The sequence below is a fragment of the Cottoperca gobio genome, chromosome 24, assembly GCF_900634415.1.
Source record: "Cottoperca gobio chromosome 24, fCotGob3.1, whole genome shotgun sequence".
NCBI classification, from domain to species: Eukaryota; Metazoa; Chordata; class Actinopteri; order Perciformes; family Bovichtidae; genus Cottoperca; species Cottoperca gobio.
The window spans coordinates 20384701-20403914 of record NC_041378.1 but is presented as its reverse complement, the minus strand read 5'-3'; the positions used below and the strand labels follow the sequence as shown (position 1 = coordinate 20403914).

At 40.5% G+C, this 19214-nt stretch overlaps 1 protein-coding gene across 2 annotated transcripts in view; it reads right to left on the bottom strand.

The window, feature by feature from the left end:
• Nucleotides 1-4995: 4995 nt before the first annotated feature.
• The window catches only part of slc16a10 (solute carrier family 16 member 10), a 36057-nt gene continuing 21838 nt past the window's right edge, over nt 4996-19214 (bottom strand). For both annotated transcript variants that reach the window (XM_029462792.1, XM_029462793.1), the window contains exons 2-6: nt 15889-16033; nt 14113-14542; nt 10064-10207; nt 9169-9397; nt 4996-7847 (exon numbers count right to left, since the gene is read on the bottom strand). In XM_029462792.1, the coding sequence (XP_029318652.1) occupies nt 7618-7847; nt 9169-9397; nt 10064-10207; nt 14113-14542; nt 15889-16033 (1178 nt within the window). In that variant the 3' untranslated portion in view covers nt 4996-7617. The remainder of the gene's footprint in view (nt 7848-9168; nt 9398-10063; nt 10208-14112; nt 14543-15888; nt 16034-19214) is intronic.

The window sequence follows — 19214 nt, the reverse complement described above, 5'->3', positions numbered from 1 at the left end:
CAAAGACCAAAAGAGACAGTAGTTAAAAAAAGAATACTAGATGAAACAGCAGAGGAAACATTCTCTAACATCATGAGATCATTTGAGCCATGCTCACACTGCTCCTTAAATCTCATGGTTGAAAATCTAAACAACACCTTGTCATCTACCCTGGATATTGTTGCTCCATTAAAGGTCAAAAAGAAATCCACTGACAGAATCTCCCCATGGTTAAACAACAGCAATGTTACTCAGACTAAGAGGACTTGAACGAAGATGGAGGAAAACTAAGCTCACAGTTAACTAAGATATCTACAAAGAATCCATGGCTGCCTATGGTAAAGCAATGCAGCTGGCAAGAAAGGATTACTTTTCTAAGATTATCACAGAGAATGTTGGAAATTCTAGAATACTATTCTCGACTATTAACCAACTACTGAACACTGACCCCACCCCTCCGCAGTCCTCTGCATCAAAGTGTGAAGAACTCGCATTGTTCCTCAATAATAAAATAACTTCAATCAGAGCCAGCATCACTTATGATGCAGACACAGAGAACATCTGCAAACATTGTGATGTAACCATGGGAACATTCACCTGCATCACATTAACTGAGCTTCATAAAACTGTGATGGAATGTAACTCCCGATACCTACAGCATTCTTTAAGGGGATATTCGACAGCATTTCAAGTCACGTCCTAAATATTATAATATTATAATATACGTCTCTTCTAATGGGCATCATCCCAGACGCCTTCAAAACAGCCGTTATAAAACCCTTGCTAAAGAAACCTAACCTAGACAGTAATACGCTGACCAACTATAGGCCAATATCTAACCTTCCATTCATCAGCAAAATACTAGAAAAAATGGTCTCGGTCCAAATAAACTCCTTTCTTAAAGAAAACAACATCCTGGAGGAATTTCAATCAGGTTTCCTATATCTCTCAGTAGTGACGACTTCATGAGCTTCTTTAACGATAAAATTATAATTATTAGAGACAAAATTAATCTCCTCCTGCCCTCAATAATGACTTAATTTCAACCTCTGGAATTTTAAAAACATCTGTAACTCCTGAAATATATCTAGACTTTTTTACTCCAATCAACCTTAACCAACTAACTTCAACAATCTCATCGTCTAAACCATCAACCTGTCTTTTAGACCCGATTCCAACTAAACTGTTTAAAGAAGATTTACCCTATTATCTGGCTACATACCACAATCCTTTAAAGTAGCTGTAATAAAACCACTTCTTAAAAAGCCTAGTCTTGATCCAGAGGTTTTAGCCAACTATAGGCCGATATCTAACCTTCCCTTTCTCGCTAAAATCCTTGAGAAAGCAGTTGCAAAACAGTTATGTGATTTTTTACATAATAATAGTTTATTTGAGGTTTTTCAATCTGGATTTAGAGTTCATCATAGCACAGAGACGGCACTGGTGAAAGTTACCAATGACCTTCTAATGGCATCAGACAAAGGACTTGTCTCTGTTCTTGTCTTGTTAGACCTCAGTGCTGCTTTCGACACTGTTGATCATGACATTCTACTACAGAGACTGGAACATTATGTTGGCCTAAAAGGAACCGCACTAAGCTGGTTCAAGTCCTATTTATCTGAGCGATCTCAATTTGTATGTTTTAACGATAAATCCTCCATGACAGCCAAAGTCAGTCTTGGAGTTCCGCAGGGTTCTGTACATGGACCGATTCTATTCACCTTATATATGCTTCCTTTGGACAATAATTATAAGGAACCACTCTATAAACTTTCATTGTTATGCGGATGATACCCAATTATATCTATCAATTAAACCAGACGAAACCAATCAATTGGCTAAACTTCAAGCATGCCTTAAGGACATAAAAACTTGGATGTCCTGCAACTTTTTGATGTTAAACACAGACAAAACTGAAGTTATTATACTTGGCCCTAAACGCCTCCGAAACGCATTTTCTAATGACATAGAAGCTCTGGATGGCATTAACTTGGCCTCCAGCACCACTGTAAGGAATCTTGGTGTCATCTTTGATCAGGATCTGTCTTTTAACTCCCACATAAAACAAATCTCAAGGACTGCCTTCTTTCATCTACGTAACATTGCAAAAATAAGACACATCCTGTCTCAAAATGATGCAGAAAAACTAGTCAATGCATTTGTTACTTCAAGGCTGGATTACTGCAACTCATTGTTATCAGGTTGTCCCAAAAAGTCGCTTAAGACTCTTCAGTTGATCCAAAATGCAGCGGCAGGTGTATTGACAAGAACAAGGAAACGGGATCATATTACTCCTGTATTAGCTGCACTGCACTGGCTCCCGGAAAAATATAGAATAGAATTCAAAATCCTTCTCCTGACTTACAAAGCAATTAATGGTCAGGCTCCAGCATATCTTAAAGATCTCATAGTAAATAAGTAATAAACCAACTAGAGCATTGCGTTCCCAGACTGCAGGGTTACTTGTGGTTCCTAGAGTCTCTAAGAGTACAATGGGAGCCAGAGCCTTCAGCTATCAAGCTCCTCTCCAGTGGAACCAGCTCCTGGTTTGTGTTTGGGAGGCAGACACACTCTCCACATTTAAGAGTAGACTAAAGACTTTCCTTTTTGATAAAGCTTATGGTTAGGGCTGGCTCAGGTTTGCCCTGGATCAGCCCCTAGTTATGCTGCTATAGGCTTAGACTGCCGGGGGACACCTCCCTGCTCTCTTCCTTCTCTTCCTCTCTCCTCCCCCTCCCTCCTTCTCTTCTTCTCCCTCTCTATCTGTATGCATTTATGTAAATGTATGTTACTAACTCATCATCCGGGGTATCATCCCCGGAGTTTCTGTCTCTCATGTGGCAGGTTGCCACTGATAAAGTTTACGTCAGGATCAGGAATCGTGACTGCGCCTGCTGCCCTGGTCCTGCTGGACACCGGGAAGCCTTTTTGACATTTTACTGGATTCATCCAAACTTTCTCTTTTTCAACACAACATCATTTTCTGTCAAATGTTGTATTTGTACTATGTTGTTTATCCTGTACATACGACATCTATTGCACGTCTGTCCGTCCTGGGAGAGAGATCCCTCCTCAGTTGCTCTCCCTGAGGTTCTCTTCCATTTTCCCCCCTTTAATTATGGGGTTTCTTTTAGGAAGTTTTTCCTTGTGCGATGCGAGGGTCTAAGGACAGAGGGTGTCGTAACCTGTACAGTCTGTAAAGCACACTGAGACAAATGTATAATTTGTGATATTGGGCTATACAAATACATTTGATTTGATTTGGTTTATTAAATGTTCCCAGAAACATCCAAAAGAAAATTGGGGATGCAGCCTTTTACAATTATGCACCAAAGCTATGGAACACTTTACCTGCAGACATTAGGGAGGCAAGCTCGCTCAATATCTTCAAAAGTAAGCTAAAAACATATGTTTTTACTTTAGCGTTTTAATGGTGCCACTTTAAATTAATTTAAATGATTTCATACATTTTTGCTATGCCTGGTTTAACATTGAATGTGTAAAGGTAACTAAGATAAATTTCAGAGTGTGTATTTTTGAAAAACCTGCGATCAAATAGACCTACGGGAAAAAGAGGAAGTTTCTCTGATAAATGTGTATTGGAGAAAAACTGGCTTTAACCGAAGGGAGTAAACCAGTTGAAAGGCCATAGGGGCCCATTGTTGATCTCATGCATTCAAAATATGGCTCTGATAGTTTAAAACATTTACAAAACTGGTGTGATGAATGTGATTTCCCGGCAGTAGGGTCGTTAAGTACGGCACAGATAGGGAAATTAGGCATGATTTCCAATGTTATTTTAGCTGCTATTTTATCTGCTATTTTATACTATTTTAATTCTGCTATATTATATTATTTTAATTCTGCTATTTCATCTGCTATTTTATACTATTTTAATTCTGCTATTTTTATAATGGTACTTCAGACTCATTTACATCAACACTGTGTTATTGTACTGTAAATGCTCTTATTCTGTCCTTGTACTAATTGTTATGTTTTTGCTGTGAAGCACTTTGGGCTGCAATTCTTGTATGAAAGGTGCTATACAAATAAAGCTTATTATTATTCTTATTATTATTCTTATTATTATTCTTCTTATTATTATTATTATTATTATTATTATTATTATTATTATTATTATTATTATAATTACCTGAGACATTAACAACTCCATCACGAAATGGATTGCAATGGACTGCAGGTGGTAGAGGACAGGGGGTTAACGGAGGCTTTACACATGGCGTCAAATGACACAACTTTTAAGCTGCCACAAGATATTGTTTATTGTGCAATGAAAGATGTTATGTCGATTTGAAATTGCACTTCATGTCAAACTGATGATCTGTGTTGTCTAAGATAATTGTGGCAAACAAGATATTGGAGAAATAGTATTGAAATAAAAGACATGTTGACCAGTTTGCAAAGCCTACTCATTGATTATATATATATATATATCTATATATCAATATATATCTATATATCAATATATATATTGACATATAAATATATATATATATTGATATATAAATATATATATATATATTGATATATATATATATATATATATATATATATATATATATATATATATATATTGATATATATATATATTGATATATATATATATTGATATATAATCAATGAGTAGTATATATATTCCCCCAACGGAACCCCGCGGCCCCTGAAAGTTTTTGTTTTGTTTCAGACTTTGTTGTTTGTTGCAGACTGAACTGCCACACTGTCATCCACAGACAGTTGGCTTTTGATGTTGTTAGTGTCCTGAATTTAGAGCAGAGTGACATGTCTTGTTTCTTTCTCCTCTCTGACTCAGCTGACGCGTTATAAAAAGTGCCCAGCGCTACAGGAAGTAGTAGGTTTGTATTTTGTTGTGTAGCCTTGTGTTGTTCATTGACAATAAATTAACCTTGAATCCTGTTCAGTTGCCCTGCACTTGCCCTTAGCTGACAGCACTCCCAGACGCAGACATGGAGATAAATTATGAGAAAGTCACAGAAAATGTAAACATATTTTTTTACTGTCTTGAAAATTCTGAAATCTGATTGTGTTTACATAATATTATATTGCATATACTGTAGTTCACCACACATTCTGCAGCAGATAGGGCAGGCAAGAAGAAATATTTTAGTAGAACACATTTTGGGTAACTCATGAGAGATAAGCATAAAACAAAACGGAAAACAATACATGAACAGAAATGAAGACAAAATGTATGCTGAAATAGGATGAAAGAAGCAAAGATGCATTTCTTGCAGCAAAGCTTTACAGAAGCCAAACTTTATCTGTACTTTCAGCAAAAACAAAATGCATACACAAATACAGAACAGATATTCTGAATAAAGCCGGTGGTTTGATTAGATGTGAGAGGCAAAATAATAACAGCAAATTCATAATAAAATGCTATAAACATGGGAAGGACAGAAAAAAACAAACTAAAGTCAGATATAAACAGTCATGCATGTCATTATAAAGATAGGTTTGAATTAAAAGGCAACAGATGTGATTTAATCGTAATAAAAATATATATTTGCGTGAGAAGAGATGTAAACGCTGTTAAAGTTTCTCATACTTAAAAAAAAAGGCATTTTCTGGTTCTGAGCAGCACGCACTTCATTAAAGAGGAAAGCTTTGGACAGCTAGTTATTTTTCTAAGACTTTGTAGTTTATTTGGGTTTGTCGAGTCACACTGCTCTGGTGGAGGAACAGGGATGGCCAGAGCTCTACACATTTACAACATCTGAGGTAGAGAAAGTCACAGGTCTGCAGAGCAAATATCATTGACTCACAGAAATCAACAGTGTTGCCGCACTGTTTTCCAAAAGCAGTCTGTCAGTGTGGACAGTGAGGGACTGTTGAGTGTGAAGATGGTTCACAGACAGAAGCGCCAACAGGATTAACGCACTTTTCATTTCACTACACTTTGGTCTTCAGTAAATGAAATCAAGGCTTTAGGCTGTCAATTACAGCATGACATTCTCCACAAAAACTAACAAATAAATACAATATGAAAACATGAAACAAACACCTTTCTAATAAAGGTTAATGAACTGGGCACAGAGTTAATGATTAACTCGACTTCATTGACTGCTGTCACGTAGTCAATAAGTCAAACGCATGTTTCTCAAATGATACTGTAGGTAAATGTGTATTAGCCTTTTCATAAGGTGGTGAGGATCTGCATATGCACCAGTATTTTGTCTTTTTAAGAGGTCATCCATGCAAACAGGCTATGTGTTGGTGACACAGTGACGGTTGTTTTATGACCCGGACCACATCAGATACTGGGCAAACGCCATGTTCTTTTATATACCAGGAAGCATAAGAGAATTTAACCTGAGGCAAGGCATTGTAAATGGATGTCACACAGTAAAAGTATAAACTAAAAATATTGGACCAAATTACAGAGAAAAAACGTTCACAGGTGGAAATACTGCTTAATGTCAATACTGCAGTCACTGAATAGACATAGACACAAACACAATGTCTATATGATCCTTATAAATCAATATTTAGGTTCATAACTGAATGCTGGTTTACTTGTGCTGGCTAAGAGTTTTTATTGTTAAAGGTATGATTTGACATTTTGGGAAATACGCATACGAGACTACAGAAAGTCTTTTTCTAAGATAAGCTATCTTGCTGGCTTTATATATCTAGTGGACAGATATGAGAGTGGTGTCCATGTTCTCATCTAACTGTGGGCAGGAAAGAGAATAAGCATATTTCGCACAATGTTGAACTGTTCCTTTAAAGATAAAAATGTAAAACACTGACAAGGTTTCTCAGGCACACGGCCCCTTTAACGCTCACACTAACTGTGTTTGTATTAGTTAATAGTTCATCATTATGGTGTGCTTATTCCATAGCACAATTTTACGTAGGACTAGACACCATGTAAGCTTGGTATAAACATGGAGTACATTACATACAGTCCATTGTATAAAACACTGTATGCCTTTTGCTGACAGGATGTAAATCATTGTGCTTAAAGCACCTTTAAAGCTCAGACCCTCCCAGAGCTGCAGGACTCACACTAAAAATGAGACCTCTGCATGTAACTTTAAAATACTATGAACACATTACTCTCAGTATTTAATGTTGGCTTTAAGACGTTGAAGTGTTGACAGGAGATGCAATAAAGATGGCAGCTTTACAGAGACCAGTTTGCCTTGCACTGACATAAAACAAATATGTTGATTGAGGCTGAATCAAGTTATGTCACTGTCCTGTGTAATCAAGCATGTTTTTTTAATGCTATATTTCTACATCTAAAAAAATATGGTAGTGTTAAAAACTGATTGTAAAGAATGGCGTAAGTCCACCTTTGCCTTAAGAATGCCACCTGAAAGTGTTTTTGGTAGAGACACTGGCTTTTACACTTTTACATTACATTTATATTAAGCACAGCATGTCTTCTTTCCCCTGTGACAAATACGAAATGTGCAGTTCCTCAATTTTCAATTAATGCATAGTTCTTCAAGATCACATTCATGTTAAACTGTACTCGAACCTATGACTCTGATAGGGTTCATCACTTTGGCATTTTGTCCTTCTGAAGGCAGTCATGCTGTATGTCAGAAGTCTCAGTCTGTGTCTCTTTCAGTCTGTTCAGCGGGGCACTTAGAGGACAGACTCTCCAGTTTTGCTTTGTGCGTCTTCCTGAGCCTTCTCGTGCTCGATCATCTTCTGGGTGACATCCTGCTCCTTGTTCAGTGCCTCCTCCTTCTCCTTCCTCTTGCGCTTGGCCTCCACCCAGGGGATCAGACACAGTACGGCTCCTCCAACGATCGGGGGGATACCTGCCAGGTAAAATGCGACGTCGTAGCTACCCAGTCTGTCCCTCAGGAAACCTGGAAGCAGAGACAGAGATTTTATCATGATTCGCAGTGGTCAAAGTTTACTTCAGCCCTGTGTACAGGATTACCTGGAGGGATATGTGAGTATCTCCTTTTAGTTCACTTTTAGCTTCTTGGAGTATAATCATGCTGATTATGTCAACTAGGGGCTGAGAAGCATCGAACAGATCCTGAGAGTTAACATGCGGGAGCTGACAAGACAGGCTCTCCACTCTCAGGTCCATGTTTATGTTAACCCCTCTTATGCAAAGCTTTTACATACACTTAAGCAACCCGTAGGAAGTACAGAAAGCTGACAATAGTGATTTTTCCTGGAGAAAGATATAACCGGATTTCTAATTGGCTCTTTATACATGTGCCTGAGAAAGACTTCATACAGGGAAAGAAACACAGTGGATTTAATTATGTGCATGTTATGTTATTCAGTCTGATTTATATGGGACCCTGTGAACCTACACACTGCAGGTTTAGTCACTGCAGTCCAGTGTTGAAGAGCTTGTACATTTCTCATGAGATACGGACACAGCTGTTAGCAATAGCATACAGTATGTTCTTCCTTCAGATTCATCAACTACAAGGTGCCAAAATAAACACTAGGTGGTGCAAATGATCCATGATTATCAGTATGATAGCGACAGTGACTAAGCGCTTCTCTAGGGCGCTGTGGTCTGTTGCCAGGATCGGAGGTCAAAAGGCCACTGCAGTTAAAATGGTATCTTAAGTTTAATAATAACATTTTAAACATTAATTTGTAAGACCTACAGAAAGAAATATCAGGGCATGATAGATACAGTATGTTCTCTTAAAGGAAGATGATCAGAAGATCATAAGGCAACTTGAAAACAGTTAAATACTGTTCCACCCACAACAGGTACAGTCTTTGTTCTACTGTAAATTATTAATGAGATGGACCATAAATATAGGAAGACTGACTTTACAACGAAGACGGATACATGATTTATTAATTAAAAGACGGACAAAATGTATACTGTGTTCATTATGAAAATTGAGTATTCATGGGTGTTTTGTAGTGGTACGCAAACATTTTTTGTCACTGATGGAATAAACAATGAATATAACATTCTTTTGATCACAGTAGGGAAAGCCTCTTTTCTATTTTGCCTCCACAGAGGTCAGAGGTCGGGGTCAGGTCCACTGGTGAACTAGTGACTTGCTCAAGAGCTCATGAAAAGTCTCCAAATGTCCTAAACCCCCATGCTTTACTTGAATTAGATCATGGTCGATATTCAGCGTGACATGAAAACATATATCATATATGCAGTGGCTTATTGAGTTTAGAGTATTCCCGTATTACCTGCGATGGGGGGCCCCACAGTCATGGGCACGGACATCAGGCCCAGCAGGAAGCCAATGGCCTGGGAAACGTCTTCGTCTCCGACCAGCTCAAAGGCGATAGGGGCCATGATGCAGATGAAGCAGCCGTCAAACAGCCCCATGAGCAGGCACACGGCGATCAGCCCGCCGAAGATGTGGCACAGAGGGATCATCATGGACATGAGGCCAATGATAAAGAAGGAGGTCACCTGGAAGGACAGGAGAAAGAAAAGTCTCCTTCAACTTCTTACTCCTTTATTTGATGGTTTAATAATCGTTATGTCGTATATTTCAAAGTTTCCTTGTAAGGTTACGGTTTCCTTTCACGTTCAAGTTATTTTGGATTTCAGTGAAGGGTTCTAGTATCACATGACTATCACATGATCTCCGCCACAGATTCAGCATGAGACTGTCGACGAAAGAAATCACTCTGGTTGGCTGTTCAGCTTCAGTGAATCAGTGCACGAGAAGAGAAACGGACATGAGGAAAACAAACAAATGACTAAAGTGAAGAGGGCGCACACAGAGGCTGGTTTCATGTCTCATCTTCATCTCATCTGAATATTCACATACATACATTTTTTCACAATGACACGGCCACCTGGAATGAAGCTGGTGAAACTTCTTTGTTTTAATGTCTGTACCTTTTCTAAGGATGAATACAGACTACTGCCGCCTGCTGTTATGGAGAGTTATTGCAGAACAAACGTGCTAGTTTACTGTTGGCTGTAGTTTTTGCTGTGTGTTCAAATGCAACTTTTGGGCCAAGACGCAGTCAAAGTGAGGCGACGCAACGGTCGGCTCCATCGCCACGTGCTCTTGTGTTCTTTAATGTCTGTTTAGTGTGTCACTGCTGTTTGAGGCCTGGCACTCACCTGCAGGTACACTTTGTTGACTCCATTAACATAGTCTGCCGCCCTGCCGAAGATGAGACGGCCCACGCCAGACGTGATTCCGATGCACATGAGCAGAACTTCTTTACTGGCATCTGTTCCAAAACGCTCCTCCACATGCTTCATCTGGGGACAGTTAAGGACACAGATGAGCACAGCTGTGTCACTCTAATCCAGTGTGCCACTCAAAATGATGTTAGACATGCAGAAGAAGAAACGGCAAACACAACTGCAGTGGTGAAGTTTAGTTCAGCTTTATATATTCAACAAGTCTCATTGCGATCCAGATTCCTTATACAAGAGACATCATGAACTAAAGATGTTAAATATGGCAGCAAACTGGATAGTAAGTCATAATACATGAACACACAGGTATGATGATGCCTCCTAGACGTCACTGATCTTCATATAACTCCCAGCGTAAATGGCATCCAGTGGTTTAGGGGTAGTGGCAGCAGTCTCCATAAAGAACGTTGTTTTCTGTTTTGATGCTCCTGAACAATAATCCAATTTGAATGTATGGTTTCAGAGCGAAGTGCTCAACATGAGCTTTGCGAGACAATCTGCAATCTAACCAAATTTCTTAGTACTACTAAAAAATAATGCTGTTTAGTTTTGCATTGAGAGCACGGATCAGATTAGCAACATCAAAGCTTCGTGTTTTTGTGAAATGGCTAAAAGTCGACATCACAGATCACAGGGGCTTTAACACAGGTCTATGGAAACCATCTGCAACAATAGTCTGAACTCAAACCACAAAAAACAACTGTAAGCAGAAACATCAACAACAATGCAAAGCAACAAGCCTGCAGCACACTGTGATTTTTATCAAGCGAGAGGTTTTGAAGTGTTCAGCCATTTTTCAGGCAGCAGTCTGCTGTTGCTACCATGCCACAGCCTCATACTCATCAGCACTGTTATCCAACACATTCCACTTTTATCTGCCCTTTTTGCTGCTGGTGAATGTTAGATTCCACTTCAGACTGTTAGAAAGGCAGCCCAGATGTTTTTTTCTCTACATTACTTTCTGTATATGTACCAATCTGGGAGGCCCAGAGTTTGAGAGCCAGTGAGAAAAGAAGGGCCTGCTGTGTGGAGCCCTGCCAGCTACTTCTACCTCCAGGCAGGCCTGCTCAAAGGGCCAGCCTGTCTGCTGCCCCCCCTGCAGGTCACACATCCATCTGCAAAGACCTCCGGATGACTTGTCGTCTTTGTCAGTACAGCATGCTCTGTGTTCAGGAGTGTTCTGCTCTCCAAGAAGCAATGCTGGAGACGTGTGTGCGTGTGCGTGTGCGTGTGCGTGTGCGTGCGTGTGTGTAAGAGAGGCGCAGTGGACCATGGTAAGGTCAACTGGATCATACAGCCAAGACACAAGATTACACAACAGAGCCCCCCCCCATGTTTGAGGCAGATACAAGGCATTCCTTATTGAACTCATTCACAAACTGCATCAATAATGTCTGTTATGTATTCAAGGCTTCCTGTGAGGTTGCAGGACGGTGCTTGTCACTGTTTACTTATTACAAATAAAGCAACAGATCAGATGGTCTGATAGAATCAGCAGTGCTTCTCTTACGTCCTGTTTATCATTTCAAAAGAAGATGATCAATCCTTGCCAACAATCAGTCTGTGTGTCTCCCTCCCACGTTGATCACGTTTTCAGGAACACACACTCACTTTCATTAGATGCAACTCAGCTGGCCTGGTGGCATAGAACATTGTAACCCCACAGAATACATGCACACGTTCACACACACACATCATTGAGTGCAGGCACAGTGGTTAACTCCAACCTCTTCTTAACTCTGCCTCTTTTTCTCAGATCTAACCTGTACTCTCAACCACTTCCTATATTTCCCTTAAAACCTAAAGAACATGCCTGAACTATAATGACGGTACTTGTTAGTAGGATGTATTGGATGTTGGTTTTTGGTCTTTTAATAGAATTTGTTAATAATAAGAAAACTATAGAACATCACCAGACTCCTCTCTCACAGCAGTCAAACACAATGTTATTAGTAACACATGTGCTTCTCCTGCTGTGAACTGTGTCTGCTGTGAAACAAATCTATAGTTGCTGGAATGAAACTGACATTCTACATTCAGTTAAACACACAAATAAGAAAAACGAAGTTATAAAATGGCAATCACCCATCCGTTCTTTAAAGCTGCTTTAATAGTGTGTTTTGGGGTGAATTTCCCTGTCAGAGCCCCACAGTGCACCAGCCCACATGCTCTCTGCTCTCTCTTCTTGGCTGTTTAATGGTCATTAAACAAGCAGACCCTCTTGCAGCCCACACGCTGCAGCCCTGCAGGTGCTCCTCATTAAACACACTGAAACAAACCAGAGGCAGCTTTCTAAAGAAAAATACTGATTACAGACACTGACACATACCGATTCAAAGACGGGAGGACATGACTATCAGACTGGCTGACAGACGTTCTCATGTGCTGTTCTTCAATATGTTAAAGGTGGGCCCACTACGCAGAGCAAACATGGCCATACCTGAAGGCCAATATCTTATCTCAGATAAGCAATACTTGTTAAAGACTATGCATGTGTGTGAGTGTCAAACTACATTGGACTTTACACTTTTACGGTCTTCAGATAAGTACTGCTTGATTTTTAAAGAACACACAGAACGGTGGCAGTGTGGCTCTAAAAGGCTGCACTCAGCATTTTATGCAAAGAAACAGTCGCTGACGCACGCACCCACAGCAGAGAAGGGAAAGTGTGGAGCGGCTTTGAGGGCCTAAAAGGACTCCCTTCCTGAAAAACAATATGCTATTTGACTCATGTTATTTCCTTCCTCTCCTTCCCATGCAGTGTCACAAGGCAGGGGCCCGGCCTTAAGTGCAGGGAGGGGGCTCTGTGTCCAGAGAAGGACGGGTGCTGGGGCTATAAAGACATGGGTGGTGCTGAGGCTGCAGCCGGGCCCCTGCGGTGTCCCAGTCTGAGTAGCAGACACAGGAGAAGTGTTGGGAAAACACATCCCTGGGACAATAACAGAGTCATCATGTCCAAATAAACAGTCACCTCCTGAGTTCGTCCAACACACCCAGGCTGTGCTTTCCAGCCCTCCCAAGACGTGTCTCCAATATCATATGTTCCCATTTTATGGCCGAAATGAAGGGAGATTGAGGGAAAGTGACACAGAACTGTGTCCTGGCTGAAATGAGAGCTGCAGAATGAGCCTTCTTGTCAAATTTGGTTACTTTGATCAGGACCACACAGCTGAAGTATCACGTGCTGCTGTGACGTGCAGTCACGTTACTGCAGCAGGCTGTAGTGTAGAAACAGTGACACTCAGCATAAGAGTCACCGCAGGCTGACTGTCTACAGACAGATAGATAGAGTCAACGTTTTCTAATTGAAAAAGGGCTGGTTAACCCAAATAACAGAATCTCTTGCCTCTAGTGGTATCTAGCCATGAGGATTAGTTTTGTTTTTATTTGTCCAGATTTTGAGATATTCTGCAAATAGTTTGTATAATTTTCTCAAAGATCACATAAATAATATTGAGGTAAGTAAGTATAAGTATGTGAGGTATTTTTTAGGATCAGTTACAATTAGATGTCAAATGAAGTGTTTTTCTGACCATCAGTTTATTAAAATAAGAACAGGGGTGTCATGCTCTATTGCTCCTTACATAAATGATTTGATTGTGTTCTTTTCTTACTTATACCTTTCTATGGACAGAGATCGTTCCTGAATAGTGAAGTGCACTTCTCATGGTGACACTGCTGAATGCCTGGAGGATTCTGGCTGGGGTTTAGACTCCTCTCATCTTTCACATGAATAAATGCAATATTCCTCCCTCGTGCCAACAAACACATCCAAAACATGGGATTAGGATACTGAGAAATCACACCATGGAATTCCTGTTGGCATTTACATGCTGTTTCTCATCATCAGAATGACCTTTGGCCCAGAGAGTTGGGTGATGATACCCAGCAACACAAACAACTCATAAATACACAGTATGTGTGAAGGTCAGTGAAATCAGAGCAGATGAATAACACAGACTTACCAGGTGAACATAAGGCACAAAGTAGCCATAGAGGGCTGCAGGAATACCGAAGGCCCAGATGCGATATCCCAAAGACTTCCAGATATTGATGTTGAAGATCTTGCTGATGGGTGGGAACCGGCTGCCTGTGTGGGTGTTAATGGATTTGACTGGCAGCAGGGGCTTGTAGGTGAAGCCGGCCAGCATCAGCACAAACATCAGGATGCAGAGGACGCGCATGGTGTTCTGGAGGCCCACTCTCTCCAGCAGGCCCGACAGCACGAAGGGCAAGGTGATAGTGAAGACGCTGCTGCCGGCCGTCACAATGCCGTTCACCAGACCCAGACGCTTCTTGAAGTAGTGGCCCAGGATGACCAGGCTGGGCTGGTAGGCGAAAGAGCAGCCGCAGGCGAACACTATGCCATAGGTGAAATACAAAGGGCCCAGGGACCTATGAGGGGAGGACAGCATCTTATCACTCGCTGCTCACAGTTATTGATTTGAATTAGTGTTCCTAAAGTTCTCATGGCTGTAAGAAAATATGTATGTTCCAAATGAGCACTGCAATGTTTCATTTTAAGCTGGCGATAGCATCTTGCATGCCATCTGCTCTACCTCAAACCTTTTGACTTGATTTTTAGTCATTTAAAGCATTTTACAAAAACATAAAGCTTTGATGTTGCTACTGTGATCTTTACGCAGACCTAATAAATACAAAACAGCATTATAAGTAATGATAGTTGATAAGAGTTAAATAGCTAATTGTCATATTGAACATCTCGCTGTTAAACCCATAAAATTCAAATTGCCATCTATTTGTAAATGTTTTGATCAGTGTGTCTGTGACAGCCTTGAATGACTGAATTGTCTTGCTGTTATATTATATATGTGTAACTACTATTACCAGGTAGGTGCATGTGTTGGTATGTGTTTGACTTTTGTCCACTAAGCCTTTCAACTATAGCAAATTACATCAAACAGCACATTTAACAAGGTGAAATCATGCATGTCTAGTGGTGAAGGTCCAAATAAAAGGTTACAAAGTTCTGTTTGGGGTAAATAAATCTTAACAGTGAAATCACTTGTCTGTTGCACCTTGCACTGTCTGCTGCATACATCCGCTGTCAGCCTGTCATGTGTGGGTGAGGTGCTTTCTGACAGACACCTGATAAGCACTCATTTACAAAATGAGGGTTGGAACACATGTTGCTTTGTTTGGATCACACATTTCTGTGTAATTCCTCACATATAGACGTATAGAATTCCAGGAAATGATTAACAACTGAGTGTTAGGAGCAGAGCCTCTTACCCACAGAGTCTTGATAAAAGCTAAAAAAAGTATATGAACATTATGTCCTCAGCAGTAAACAGCAGACATACAGTTGGAGACGAGCTGGTGAAACATCTAAAGAGACAGATATTTCCCTCCCAAAACTGAGCTATTAGAGAAAGAATATTGGAATTACATTCATCAGGTAGAGAAAAACACAAATACTCCAAATGAATGAGAATGTTGCTCTGTAACTGCAGATTTTCAAATCAGTTTGCCATGTCACTTAAAAGGTGTCAATGATGTGTTCGCAACTTGTTTCCCCTGTCACGAGAAAGTTTCTGAAAATGTAAGAAACATACATTGACTTCATATCATTCCGTGTCTAAACAATGATATATGCTGTACCTTGTAGGAGTAGGTGTCATGTATACTTAATGCAGTGACGACACAATGTCATTTTGAATTGAAAAGCATTATTTTCCTCGGGATGAATAAAGTATCTATCTATCTATTTTCTTCCTTACGTGACAAAGGAGCTGGCCAGTAGGCCGACCAGGCCGACAGCAGCGCCACCCACTGCCGTAACTCTGCAGCCCAGGATATCGGTGAAGACGCTGACAATGGGAGAGCAGAAGAAAATCATCCCCATGGAGAGGGAGCCCACCCACGCTGCAGGAGACACACAGAGAATGCATGTGTAAGGAAATGTCACAGTCCAACATGTAAGTCATTCCACATCCAAAACAAAACTGTCTCCAGGAATGGATAATGCTACAGATGCTGACAAAACAAAGCATGGTGAGGAAATACAACAAACGCATGCACACACACACACACACACACACACACACACACACACACACACACACACACACACACACACACACACACACACACACACACACACACACACACACACACACACGATGAGTTTCCTTTTTTAGAACTTGTTCACTGATCATAGTGTACATTGCATCTATTTTCCTTTGTATCCTTGAAGGAAACATGTTTGGTAAACAGTCTAAGAGTACAATGACTTAGACGTGCAACAGCAGGAACACATTGACAGGAGTGACAGAGTGGACAGGAAGGAGTGACCAGGAAAACACTTAGGTGTGATCTCAACACTAAGTCCACAAATACCATGGAGATATCACACTGTAACATCTCACTTCACTTCCTCAGGCAACAGACTAGAATCTGATAAAGTTGCTAATATTGTGACAAATCAAAGTGTCCTTTATCATGCTGTGTCCTTTATCATGCTGTGTCCTTTATCATGCTGTGTCCTTTATCATGCTCTGTCCTTTATCATGCTGTGTCCTTTATCATGCTGTGTCCTTTATCATGCTCTGTCATTTATCATGCTCTGTCCTTTATCATGCTGTGTCCTTTATCATGCTGTGTCCTTTATCATGCTGTGTCCTTTATCATGCTTTGTCCTTTATCATGCTGTGTCCTTTATCATGCTGTGTCCTTTATCATGCTGTGTCCTTTATCATGCTCTGTCCTTTATCATGCTCTGTCCTTTATCATGCTCTGTCCTTTATCATGCTCTGTCCTTTATCATGCTCTGTCCTTTATCATACTCTGTCCTTTATCATACTCTGTCCTTTATCATGCTGTGTCCTTTATCATGCTCTGTCATTTATCATGCTCTGTCCTTTATCATGCTGTGTCCTTTATCATGCTGTGTCCTTTATCATGCTGTGTCCTTTATCATGCTTTGTCCTTTATCATGCTGTGTCCTTTATCATGCTGTGTCCTTTATCATGCTCTGTCCTTTATCATGCTCTGTCCTTTATCATGCTCTGTCCTTTATCATGCTCTGTCCTTTATCATACTGTGTCCTTTATCATGCTCTGTCATTTATCATGCTCTGTCCTTTATCATGCTGTGTCCTTTATCATGCTGTGTCCTTTATCATGCTCTGTCCTTTATCATGCTCTGTCCTTTATCATGCTGTGTCCTTTATCATGCTTTGTCCTTTATCATGCTCTGTCCTTTATCATGCTCTGTCCTTTATCATGCTCTGTCCTTTATCATGCTGTGTCCTTTATCATGCTGTGTCCTTTATCATGCCCTGTCCTTTATCATGCCCTGTCCTTTATCATGATGTGTCCTTTATCATGCTGTGTCCTTTATCATGCTGTGTCCTTTATCATGCTCTGTCCTTTATCATGCTCTGTCCTTTATCATGCTCTGTCCTTTATCATACTGTGTCCTTTATCATGCTCTGTCCTTTATCATGCTGTCCTTTATCATGCTGTGTCCTTTATCATGCTGTGTCCTTTATCATGCTGTGTCCTTTATCATGCTGTGTCCTTTATCATGCCCTGTTCTTTATCATGCCGTGTCCTTTACCATGCTCTGTCCTTTATCATGCTCTGTCCTTTATCATGCTCTGTCCTTTATCATGCTGTCCTTTATCATGATGTGTCCTTTATCATGCTGTGTCCTTTATCATGCTCTGTCCTTTATCATGCTATGTCCTTTATCATGCTCTGTCCTTTATCATGCTGTGTCCTTTATCATACTGTGTCCTTTATCATGCTGTGTCCTTTATCATGCTGTCCTTTATCATGCTGTGTCCTTTATCATGATGTGTCCTTTATCATGCTGTGTCCTTTATCATGCTGTGTCCTTTATCATGATGTGTCCTTTATCATGCTCTGTCCTTTATCATACTGTGTCCTTTATCATGCTCTGTCCTTTATCATGCTGTCATTTATCATGCTGTGTCCTTTATCATGCTGTGTCCTTTATCATGCTGTGTCCTTTATCATGCTCTGTCCTTTATCATGCTCTGTCCTTTATCATGCTCTGTCCTTTATCATGCTCTGTCCTTTATCATACTGTGTCCTTTATCATGCTGTGTCCTTTATCATGCTCTGTCCTTTATCATACTGTGTCCTTTATCATGCTGTGTCCTTTATCATGCTGTGTCCTTTATCATACTGTGTCCTTTATCATGCTCTGTCCTTTATCATGCTCTGTCCTTTATCATGCTGTGTCCTTTATCATGCTCTGTCCTTTATCATGCTCTGTCCTTTATCATGCTGTGTCCTTTATCATGCTGTGTCCTTTATCATGCTCTGTCCTTTATCATGCTCTGTCCTTTATCATGCTCTGTCCTTTATCATGCTCTGTTCTTTATCATGCTCTGTCCTTTATCATGCTCTGTCCTTTATCATGCTCTGTCCTTTATCATGCTGTGTGCCTTCCTCAGGCACCGCTGCTGGAAAATGTCCTGAATGGCCGGGAGACTGTTGCCTACTTTATCCAATATTAGCATGACGCTGACCTGCTTGTTGGTCTAATGCAGGGCAACTTTGAGGATAGGGAAGGGCACAAAAACTGTGTCCTCAAGGCCACTTTGCACCCCCCTTCATGGAGCTCCGACAGCATTCCCCCCCTCCCCCCTTCGCGGAGCACCGACAGCACTGCTTTTTCAGGATTGAAAATAAATAAACATAACCCTGATGATGTCATAGGGGGCATCTCAGCCTGCGCTCTGAGATCACACATTTATACATTTAGAATAGAAAGTATGTTTTACAAATGGGGGTGTGGAGTTTGGTGTTTACCAGGCAGGGAGGATCTAATGAAAATGTTCAAATTGCTTAAAATGTCTTAAGTACTGTGCTACCTGCGCTCACTGACCAATCGCTGTAAGACTGGATTGTATTTTATCAGATAGAAACATGGCATTAGACCATTTCAAGCCAACCAAAGAGATTGTTATATTGTAAGCCAGATATGCCTCTAAGAAAGAGAGCAGAACTAAAACTCTGACCATCAGGGTGACCACAGGAAACATCCGCAGTGATTGCTCAATGCTTGATCAGCA